The 12,392-nt window shown below is 37.5% G+C and overlaps 1 protein-coding gene across 5 annotated transcripts in view; it reads right to left on the bottom strand.

Annotated features, from left to right (window-relative positions):
• The window catches only part of LOC121323699 (myc box-dependent-interacting protein 1), a 93,019-nt gene that overhangs the window by 19,088 nt on the left and 61,539 nt on the right, over positions 1-12,392 (bottom strand). For 4 of the 5 annotated variants that reach the window (XM_041264897.1, XM_041264899.1, XM_041264902.1 and 1 more), the window contains 4 exons: positions 10,738-10,885; positions 8,752-8,880; positions 5,328-5,441; positions 1,106-1,129 (listed from right to left, as the gene is read on the bottom strand). In XM_041264897.1, coding sequence (XP_041120831.1) covers positions 1,106-1,129; positions 5,328-5,441; positions 8,752-8,880; positions 10,738-10,885 — 415 coding nt within the window. The remainder of the gene's footprint in view (positions 1-1,105; positions 1,130-5,327; positions 5,442-8,751; positions 8,881-10,737; positions 10,886-12,392) is intronic. The other variant, XM_041264898.1, reaches the window with a different exon arrangement.

Raw genomic sequence — 12,392 nt, 5'->3', positions numbered from 1 at the left:
TGCTTCAGCCAGTTAGCTGAAGCCTTGAACTGAAGATCACTGTCCAGCATAGTGTTTTACTGTTTGGCTTTATCACTCAGAACTGGACCACAAATTGGCATCCCTTCATTTCTCCTTTGTACAAACCAGGTACTGCTTTGTCCAGTTGATCATCTTGAGCACCTCACATTATTTTTCTGTTTGTAAGCACTGAACGATTCTGCTGATCCCACAAACTATTTTAGATTTGGTTCTGCCTTCTTAATACCTGTCATGGTACTTTTGTCTTTCCCAAAATCTGCTGTTATCTTTTCCCTAGTTTCTCCCTTTTCAAGTCATGACAGAATTTCCAATTTTTGTTGGATTGTTAAAACAATATGCTTTCTTTTTGTTGCCATCGTGGATGCTGTGGACGCTGCACATGCTGCCAACGCCACTACCCCTGTACTAAGCGTGGGCAGTTAATTGGTCAGGGCGGTTATATGACGGTCAGATGTGAGACATTCCACTGTATAAAATACCTACTTTGTCCTTAAGAAGTTGAATCACAATTGGATTAGCAGTTCATTAGATATATTTAAAACTATAAAGTGTGAACTATAGCATACGTAGATATGTCTATGTGTTGCGGTATTCCTACATTATATGGGGGAGGGGTACTATGACAAACTACTTCTGGGATTCTAGTTTTCTGTTTTATACAATTAGGTACTGCCTGTTTATAGCTTGAAACGTTTCTGAATCTGCCTCTGGGTGCGGCCCCTCGTATAAATGCATGACAACAATGGCTTCTCCACGGCATCAAAGCTTGTGATACCATGTGGACCGTTGAACGAGCCGAAGGCAAGGCGGCAGGCTAATTAAGGCGGCTGAAGAGTAAAGTTACCACAGACAAAATAGGAAGGAGTTTGAAAATGATGTCAAAAACAGGGAAGATATGAAAAAGATTCGGTTTGGGCCGAACTCCAAAGCCAGCTGCAAAGCAGAGCTACAGACAATAGGGTGCTTTGAGGAATATGGGAGAGGAAGTGTTCACCAAGAGGTCATGTAGAGATCGAAGGGATGGGATGAGCATGCTTTGATACCAGGAGATGTAGAGATACAAATAATTGGAGTGCTTGCTTACCTCCCATAAATCCCAAGGCAAGGCCTACGCATTTCAACAAGAATAAAACAGAGAAGGCATCAATACAAGAAGCCTGGTACAGATCAACAAAAGCACACACAGTATAATAACAGTAGGGATTACTGGATGTGTCCATTGCCATGGTGGGCAACCTTGGCCCTTCCAGTCTGTTCCATTGCACTTTTCTGAAGCTCTTCTGAAGATCAATTCAATAGTAAAGGAGCTGGTTGGAAGTTTTGCAACAGAACTGACAGGAAGCCAAAGTGTTCTACCATTGCCATACTACATTTCAATCTTCATCATTTCTTAAATATGGTGTTTCCACCAACCTTTTATAGGAGGAAATAAAGTAAGATGAAGTAGCATATAAATAACATTGAACTTACCTTTTAGTGCCACTTAAGTGCCACTTAAGATTTTTTAATTTTTTTTAGTATGACTGGGGTCATCGCTTTCAAAAGTTGCCAGTATTTCTAATTTCTCCTGCACTTTGACCTTCCGGTTAGTGATTCTCCGCAGCTACCAGCATGTCCCTTTATTTAGCCCCTAAATGTTTTTCGAAAGTAGAACCTATGCAATTTTGACTGTTTTGTCTTTTCATTTGCATTGCCATAATACTATGTTTATACAATCTAACTTACTGCCCAGTCCGCATTGTACATGTAACACAAGATACAGCAATAACTGACAGAAGGAGATTATTTTTAATTTTTATAACAACTTCCTGTAGAGGCCAATGGGAAGTTTCAGCAGTTTTTATAAGTTGCTGGGCTTTTCAAAACAATTCAATGCACTCCACAGGCCATATGAATAAAATGATAAAATGAAATAACTACTCAGAATAACTGAAAATATTATTAAAAACAAGGTAAAGTAAAACAGGGTAAAAATGTATTTTGAAGTTAATGGCTATTTAAATATCCATTGTTTTATAGTGCGTTGTGTAAAAAACACATTTTCCCTCAAGCTGCAGTGCTCTATATTGTAGTATCTCTACCTTGCCTTCTTGCTATAGTACACATATATTGTTTTGCTACTGCTACACCCAACTGAAACATACATTATAAAACAGCAGATTATACAAATATTAATAAACACTATTTAGGAATGCCAAATCAATTGTTAGTTGTTTTTAACTAAATTAAATGTATTTACATGAACTATTTTATTTATCTTCAGTTTTGAGTATATATGACACATTTAACAGTTGTAATGGACTAGGTTGGGAGAAATCCGTGGTGTTGCATTGTTATCATAACAGCATTAAAACAGCAGATTATACAAATATTAATAAACACTATTTAGGAATGCCAAATCAATTGTTAGTTGTTTTTAACTAAATTAAATATTTATCTTCAGTTTTTTATATATATATATTTTTTTAACAAAATCTAAATTAATCCTAATTCCAACCCTCTTAAACACCACGGGAATACATAGGATTTCTATATATATATATATATTATATATATATATATATATATATATATATATATTATATATATATTATATACAATGAAAATCAGGAAAAAAAAAGGGTAAAGAAGCCAAGACCTCTGCAAAATTATCAGTTTCTGTGTTTCTACTGTTTTTTTAATCTGGAAAAAATTAAGAGACCTCTGCAAAATTATCAGTTTCTGTGGTTTTACTATTTATAGGTATGTGTTTGGGTAAAATGAACATTTTTGTTTTATTCTATAAACTGTTGACAACATTTCTCCCAAATTCCAAATAAAAATATTGTCATTTAGAGCATTTATTTGCAGAAAATGACAACTGGTCAAAATAACAAAAAAGATGCAGAGTTGTCAGACCTTGAATAATGCAAAGAAAATAAGTTCATATTCATTTTTAAACAACACAATACTAATGTTTTAACTTAGGAAGAGTTCAGAAATCAATATTTGGTGGAATAACCCTGATTTTCAAGTACAGCTTTCATGCGTCTTGGCATGCTCTCCACCAGTCTTTCACATTGATGTTGGGTGACTTTATGCCACTCCTGGCCCAAAAATTCAAGCAGCTTGGTTTTGTTTGATGGCTTGTGACCATCCTTCTTTCTCTTGATCACATTCCAGAGGTTTTCAATGGGGTTCAGGTCTGAAGATTGGGCTGGCCATGACAGGGTCTTGATCTGGTGGTCCTCCATCCACACCTTGATTGACCTGGCTGTGTGGCATGGAGCATTGTCCTGCTGGAAAAACCAATCCTCAGAGTTGGGGAACATTGTCAGAGCAGAAGGAAGCAAGTTTTCTTCCAGGACAACCTTGTACTTGGCTTGATTCATGCGTCCTTCACAAAGACAAATCTGCCTGATTCCAGCCTTGCTGAAGCACCCCCAGATGAGTCCAATTTTCAGCTTTGCCCAACACCTGGTCATCTAATGGTTAGACGGAGACCTGGAGAAGCCTACAAGCCACAGTGTCTCGCACCCACTGTGAAATGTGGTGGAGGATCGGTGATGATCTGGGGGTGCTTCAGCAAGGCTGGAATCGGGCAGCTTTGGCATGAATCAAGCCAAGTACAAGGTTGTCCTGGAAGAAAACTTGCTTCCGTCTGCTCTGACAATGTTCCCCAACTCTGAGGATTGGTTTTTGCAGCAAGACAATGCTCCATGCCACACAGCCAGGTCAATCAAGGTGTGGATGGAGGACCACCAGATCAAGACCCTGTCATGGCCAGCCCAATCTCCAGACCTGAACCCCACTGAATACCTCTGGAATGTGATCAAGAGAAAGAAGGATGGTCACAAGCCATCAAACAAAGCCGAGCTGCTTGAATTTTTACGCCAGGAGTGGCATAAAGTCACCCAACATCAATGTGAAAGACTGGTGGAGAGCATGCCAAGACGCATGAAAGCTGTGCTTGAAAATCAGGGTTATTCCACCAAATATTGATTTCTGAACGCTTCCTAAGTTAAGTTCAAACATTAGTATTGTGTTGTTTAAAAATGAATATGAACTTATTTTACAATATTTTTATTTGGAATTTTGGAGAAATGTTGTCAGCAGTTTATAGAATAAAACAAAAATGTTCATTTTACCCAAACACATACCTATAAATAGTAAAACCACAGAAACTGATAATTTTGCAGTGGTCTCTTAATTTTTTCCAGAGCTGTATATATATATATATATATATATATATATATATATATATATATATATATATATATATATATGTGGGATAATTAATTACAACAATTGAGTCGTTTCCAGTGGAACCTGTAAATTATGTACTAAGTATATAAATATTACATCCCCAGATAAAAGATAGTTCGTATGAAGGTTTCAAAGTAATTCAACAATTGTAAGTTTGAATATTGCTGTAGATAAATAACTTAGTTTTAAAAAGGTCATTTAAAATATTTAAGTTATAAAAGCTTTGAATATAGCCTGTGTTTGTTTTGTTAAATAAACAACAGAATTGAATTTAATCTCACTAATCACTTTCTGTAAGAACAGAGGCGCCACGATTAAAATTATATAAAGGGACATTTTGTAGAATAGTTTTGTCTAATTTTTCTCTTAATTTAAATCATTTAAATGAAATACTGCACTGGGATTTAGACTTTCATCTAAACTATTCCTTTTCTGGAATGAGTGCATGTTTTAGACTGAATCTGCATCATATTTACCCTGAAGAGGTATGAACAGACATGAACCCCCATGCAGTTATATCAGCTAGTAAGAACTCTCATTCTACCATAACTTTTCTTTGGCACTTGCAAATCAACTTATTTGTCTGTACATATGACTTTGCAAGTACTGTGCAAGTTTATAAAATTAAATAAAACTACAAGAAACCAAGTAAAGCAAACATCCGTTTTAATTTCAGCTACTTGACTGAGACATACTTCTTTTTACAGACTTTTTACTGTCTACAATCAACATAAAATTCAACGTCAATGGTACAGAATAAGAAACAAGCAGCTGACACTTTGAATTTTTAACTTAGTTGTTTGTTAATAAGTATTTTTCAATGTCTTTTCAATGTCATTGGAAAAGGCTTCTTGTCGAAAACATAAGCATTGAATTTATTAAGATTCAGCACGATTGTGTATTTAATAGTGTTGGTTTTAGTTCAGTGTAATTAAAGTTAATTAAAGAACTAAAGTAAATAAAAAATATGCCACCAAGTTTTTCCCCTCAAACTGAGACTTGAAGCCTTTAGAAATACAGTCTGAAATGCCCCGTGTGCTGGCACTGTGAGAATGACCCACCTGTGAGGCGGGGGAGACTGCCGTCCCGCCTGGGGTGACTGCCGGTTTGATCGGATCGAAATCAAAATCTAGCAGGCTGGGTGCTCCGTCCTGTATAGGCCCAGGAGCCTCGAACTGGACAGCAGTGAGAAGGAGAGAAGCAGGGGGTTTAGAGGCCGTCACAGGACTAGAGACTCACAGCGAGTGGGGAAGGAGCGCCGGGACCTGGGGCTATAGTGATGGACCCAATGAAGGGTTTCATGATGGGATGCGAGATTCAGACGAATGAAGAGAACATGCATGCTTTCTGACTTGTACGTCTGTCAGTATTCCTGTATAGTAATACTCTCACAAGGAGAATAATTAGAGCAAGACTGTGCCCCTATTAACACTGCCACATTTACATTTCTTTGGAGTAAACCTACATTAAACTATTTAATAACATACAATTACATAAACTTACAAGATATACAAAAAACACACAATGAAACTAACGTTCAGGAATTGTAGGATACAACCCTCTATTCAGAAAATATTAAATTGTTCAGGGAATTACAAAAAGCACAGATTAATTTAAGGATTCTGAAGTCCACCTACTTACTGTTTTTCATACTTCTAGTGTAGTGTTTTTCATTCACAAAAATATGCAACAAATGGACCCATGTTATAACGATTAAAAATACCCACAGTAACAATATTCTACCACCAGGGGTCACTATCCAGTATGTGTAAACCCTGGCAAACTTTTTGAGACAGAAAATCTACAAAACTACTGATTCCTTGCTTATCCCCATCAGTAAAACTGGATCCTTCTTGTCAATTTACATATTTTTACAACAATATATAACAGAGATTAATACACTTTTTAAAATGGCTAGTTTCCCAGAACCCAGATTAGCTCTAATCGTTGACTACCACAGGTAGGGTAACCTTATATAGTTTAGTGCTAATTGCGGTATGTGAAACCAGCTGATAGTCTGCTATTTTAATGATTTTATGTTTCCTTCAGTGTGATGGAATTAACCACCAGTTTATATAAATATTTCAGTTTGTGTCAGGGGTAACATGCACAACAGAAGTGTCTTCATTGTAGAATATCAGTTGCCAGATGATGTTAAAATCCAAAGCAGAGGGTACCAAAACAATACCAGACAGGACAGAGGGGGTGGGTGAGGCATGCTAACAGTACAAAAAGAGAGCTATACCAGAGCTTTAAAATCTTCTCATCTCTTATTAGCATGAGTAACATTATGTCTGGTATCACGTTACATTATTTTAAAATTCATGCAATAAAAAAATAACAAATAAAAAACAAAACAGAAAAAAAGACTAAAGTAAAAACAAAACATTCTGGATTCACGTTAATGTGATTAGGTATATATTTTGCATAGGGTTGTATTTGAACAATTAACCTACACTAAAAAACTATGGGCTGTATTCTGATCACAACACGAATGCGAGTGCAAGCGTGAACAGCACTTGCCCCTGAATCTGTGGCACACAAAAGGTGCAAAGATGTAAAAAAAAAAAAAAAAAAAAAAAGACTCACTATGCTGAAATTGTATTCTGAAGACACGTCTGCACCATCACCACATGTCGGCATAAATTTTGGGGTGTGGTATCATTATATTCGCCAAAGCGATTCTGATAACAGCGCAATGGGGTCCCAAATAGACAAATAAGCACTGCGTTAATACCTGCTGAAACCAGGCTTATTTAGTGGCGCAATCGGGAACTTTAACAATTAAACACACTATAAAAAGCAAAGTAGTCCTAAGTATCAACTGCATGCGTTTGGACTGACACAGAACGAGGAAACCAAAGAAAGAAAACTAAAAAAAAAAAAAAAAAAGGAAAAATTTAAGCAATAAATGTAAGGCACAGCTAATAGCCAGGACCAGAAGTAGTGGATACATTATGTTAACATAGCAATCTCCTGTTTACATATTCTCTCGGCGAGTGACCTACCACTTGCTGTTCTGATTTGCACTGGTTGTTCTTGCTCTGTGCTACTGCCAGAGCCTTGTGGTGATGCATGCACATCCTGTCTCTTAAAGGGATTGACTTTAACGACTGTGTTTGTGATTGCACTCGCTTCATCAGAATAGGCAATAGCACAATAGAAGGATAATGCTGCTTGATTGCTAGTAAGAGGGTAGCAATTTGATTTAAAAGCCTTGACTAGCTCTCAGTGGGTTACAGAAAATGATTTATACCACCTAGATTTTGTTTCAATTAAGTTGGCCAAGTAAAAAGATGGAAATGGAAAGTGGAATACTTATTAAAATGAGTTTGGGGAGAGTGAAGGGATAAGGCAGGGTGCAGCAGTGTTTTAGAAGTGATGTTAGATGAGTGATCTCCAACCTTCATGCACGCGGTCACCACCAGGCTTCTATTTCACTGGTTCAGGAAGCTAGTTAGACCATTAGTAGCGAGGTTTGAACCCATAGCCTGTTGTAGGCTAGCATGTCAAATCCCATTTATCATCTCATGGCACACCATCTTAACTGTATATTTACAACAGGAAGCATGTAAAACACATTCCAATAGCTTCTTTTCACCTGAAGAACCCAAGTAATGGATGAAACTACTGAACCCTCGTGGAGTTCAACCTCAGGTCTCCGTCTGGCCTCATTTTGGGTCTGAAAATTAAGGATTGCTGTGGCTTGACAAAGCGAACGATATACAGGTGCAATCCCTATACTGCAGAATAACTAAATACATTACTTTCTTCATTGATGACTGCCATGATTGGTACATCATTCAGTGCAATAGCTGTTTTGCCAGTCACCATTGGAGAAACTAAAAGAACTAACATCCTACACAGTTTTCTACATTGGTAGTTAATGGATAAGACTCAGGGTGCCACAACACTTATGGGACAACTTCCTGATTAAAATCTGTTGAAATTTTTTTTAAAAAGTTACCTATTGAGTGGTACCAAGATATTAAGGGAAATATTGCATTAAGCACATATAAAATGTGTTTCTTACTTCCCAGGCAAAGTTTCCATTTCACTGGAGACACGGTTGTAGAGCAGTGTCATACAATCTATGGGAACCCCCCATTTAATTCCTTGTACCTGACATTTACTGTATAGCAGGGCTTTGCATCGGGCAGCCCATCGTAGAGTCCAATCCTCACTTGTGCATGCAAACAAATTCCGATTTGAAGTTAATTCTGAAACTTTGAGCACCAGATACAGAAATAGCGGTGTGTAAGTAATGAGTACTAGTTTCCTGGCTAGACTGGGTTACATAAGATGGCTCATGCTGGGACTGCAAGCTGTGCGATTTCATTTTTTTAAATATGCCTCCTTTTATCACATTTCATTGAACGTAGTGCCTGCAGGTTGGAGAACACTTACTGAAAGCCTCTTGTTTTGAGTTTATAGTGTGGAAGGGTGAAATGGATAGCGGTGGGTAGGGAGGTTAACTCTTCCAACCTGTGACGGGGTTGTCACACTGATTTCGGGAACAAAAGCGTCATCAAAGAAATTGATGATGTTGTCCGGTTTGAGATCCTTGGAGGGGGTGGGTTTGGGAGGACGGGGGACTGGCGGACCTCTCTTCTGCTGTGTTGTGAGATACGTAGGAGTGCACATGGGGCAGCAGTCAAAAAGAAAGCACAGGTGTTAGTACATCAAAAAAAACCAAAGGCACGCACACACACACATACACACACACACACACACACACACACACATTGGTGCACAAAACATAATGTTAGCTTTTGTAGACAATAATAATAACTAATAAAATAAGTTTTTTATTAGTTTTTTTTTTTTTTTTTTTTTTTGTTTTTTGGTGAATCGTCCTGGAAACAATTGTGTATTTTTCAGATGACTATTCTCTTCTATACATGTGGAAATCTGGAAGTAATTTGTAGCATTATTCAGCTCAATGACCTTAGGAGTTCGCTCGTTGTCTTTGTTTACTCAAATTCTAAATTCTGTATTATCACCCCAATCTTTTGGACTCAGTAATTGTTTTGGTGTTTACCAGGAAGATTCCCTCAAACAGTAATTTCAAATATTTTATAGAAACAACCACCTATTGTAAATTGGTACATTAAAACACCATGTAAAAAAATGAAGAAAATGAATAGTGCTACAGATATCAAATTGTATTCCCTTGTTCACATCAAGTGAAACAGGGCAAAGGCTAGGCGCAAACCAGCTTAGGCAATTGCTTCTCTGCACCAAGGAACTGGATAGCAGATGCCAGTGAGATATTGGCTCCTGGAGGACAAAGGCAAGCCCTGCAGGTGTCCACTTGAGCTTACCAGATACCTGGCCAGTAGGGTTCGCTGTAGAGCCATAGGGTGAAACAGTCCCTGACGGTTTTTATTCAAACTGAACGCAAACAGCGAGTAAAGTTAAAATTATTTCATTAAATCATAATTAAGAGGAAACAATTATTTGCAAAACAGGTTATAACAACAAGTCATTAAGATGTTAAACCTGACAAAAAACAATTTAACTGAACTCGCTTTTTTTTTTTTTTTTTTTTTTTTTACATTATCATGAAACAGAATCATCATGTCATTCAAATTACAGGAGAAAAAAAAAAATACTAAGTGATCTTGTTTCACAATCAATGCTTTACCAGGAGTTTAATTAAGAAACAGAGTCGGTCAATATAACTTTAAAAAGGGACATCACGTAACCACAAATACAAACTGTAACAAAGAGCCCTGGTGATTAGTCATGATAAATCCTGCCATCGCCATGAGCCAAATCAGAGACAAAAAGAGAATTTATTAGTAGAGTTGCTCTTGAAACTGTACAAAACCTCCCAGGTTCTCCAACCAGCCACTGTACTCTTTATATACAGCTGCCAATGCACAACCACAGCAACCATAATACCATGGCAACAGAGACCGAGTGCGAAATTGCATTGTGTACACTGGTACAATAAATAGAAAAAATATAGAGCTTACATTCAAAGTTTAGTTCAGGAAGAAAAATGAATCCTTATTGACTGCATACAGAACATGCTTTTCAAAAAATTCACAGATTCTTTGCCATCCTCTATTTTACACAGTAAAAAACCTGTATAAGACAGCTGCTCGACCAGTCCGGATTATAGGTTACTTCAGGCTATGATTTGCCAAAGTGTTCAAGCAGATGAATCTAATACTTAAGAGGCTTTAATATCCATTTCGTACATCTTATTATCAATAGCAAATAGTCACTGGTCTCTCTTTTCTTGCGTTGAAGAGCTTTTATGCAGGTATTTCAAATGCAACTAAATCAGTGTCTGTATGGCACAAGGAGTGATTTGGTACACAGAAGTAAAAAAAACAAACATACTTCTATTGCTAATAAGAAGTAGGTAAATTGATTTTAAAGCTTTAGTTATCACACCTTTAAGCAAAAGACAGAAATGAATGTTGGCAGGGTTTCCTGAGATGTCAGTGGAGCAGTTACCTGAGACGGAGACTTGGGAATGGCTGGCATGGGTGTCGTCGAGGGTGATGGAGTGGGGGCATGGTTTATTGCCTTTATTTCAGGGCTGGTGACGTTGGAGCCGTCCCTCACAGAGGCGGAGCCTATCTCCTTGGACGACTCTCTGTCACTAGAACACAACAAGGGTGAGGGAGCGTGTCAAGCAGGGTGACAGCAGCGAGAAGTCTCCCTGGTAACAGGCCAATAGGGACTACACATATGAACTTACTTTACCACCCATTAACTCCTGTAACATTACGGCTACTTGACGTGCATACCGTTTTCAATACAAAATGTGTTGTGGTATTTTTCTGGGCCCGAGACGGGAGATTGCTCTCCCTTATCTGTCATTATAGGACCATCTTTTTTTCTTTTTTCTCAATATCACATTGTGGGGCCCTTTTGTGTAATAACAGTCCCTCTCATCCAATGTTGTGAGGTACTTTTATTAACACAGAAGCGTGCTGTATTGCGCAATTTAGACAGCAAACAGGAGGGTGTACACTGTATAATGTACAATGAACCTTACAGAAAGATACTGATACGACTAAGTCACATCAACTGCTAAACTGTAGAACTACTGCAATACTAAAGCCAGCAGTTCCGAATTAGTTTATTTAATAGAATGGTACTTGTAATACTTAATAATTGATAAAATGCAAACAATTTAAAAATGGCGATTGTCTTAGAGATTGTCTTGCTTGTGATTAAAATCCACTTGGGTTGCATTTACTAGTTGTTTTTATATTTCCATGAATGACAAAGTTCTTGAAAATGGTAATTCATCCAATGAGTGTATTGATCATGAAAGGTGAAAGACAACAGAACTGTCTCCAGTCAGACAGAGCAGAACTGTCTCCAGTCAGATACAGCAGGAGCTCAAGCTCCTGAGATTTTCCTCTCAATCTCCAGTCAGACGGCTGATTGTTTAACTGTGCAATGATTTTGGAATGTGTTTTGAGGGTATGATGAGATTTTCACTTGGGATATGAGGGATATGACCTGAATTCAGGAACTTGAGATAATTAGCTCCAGCATGAACTCCCCTTGACAAGTACATGTACACTACTGACCAGTTACTCATGGAAATAGAAAAACCAAACACTGGTGTTCAGTGTAAGCTACAGTGGAGGCAATGAATATTACATTCCCAGCAATTTTTAAAGCATTACTCAAGTTGCACCATCTCAATATCTGTTAAAGGGATATAACACACCAGACTACTGATCTTGGTACTGCATCAAGACACATTCCAAATGGTGACCAAGGCCAGTAATTTACCAGGACTCACTGGCATGAACAGAATGAGTGTTTGGAATCTGTTTGGACAGTGTTGTTCTTCACACTGAAATATGAGTATTAGTTAAGGAATTTCTCTTCATCTGTACCATGTTAGAAATGCTTGTCTGGTCTCGGTTTAACGTGTTCAGCCTGCACTTCATCACAAAGGAGTGTGATTCGGATTATACAGTGGCTCTCAAAAGTATTCACCCCCATTGGACTTTTCCACAGTTTATTGTGTTACAATGTGGAATAAATATGGATTTAAATAGGAGTTTTTGCCACTGATCAATACAAAAAAAGTCCATAATGTCAAAGTGAAAATTAAAATCTACAAATTGTTCTAAATTAATTAC

This window comes from Polyodon spathula, chromosome 11 (genome assembly GCF_017654505.1).
Source record: "Polyodon spathula isolate WHYD16114869_AA chromosome 11, ASM1765450v1, whole genome shotgun sequence".
Taxonomy (NCBI): domain Eukaryota; kingdom Metazoa; phylum Chordata; class Actinopteri; order Acipenseriformes; family Polyodontidae; genus Polyodon; species Polyodon spathula.
This window is presented reverse-complemented; position numbering and strand designations above follow the sequence as displayed.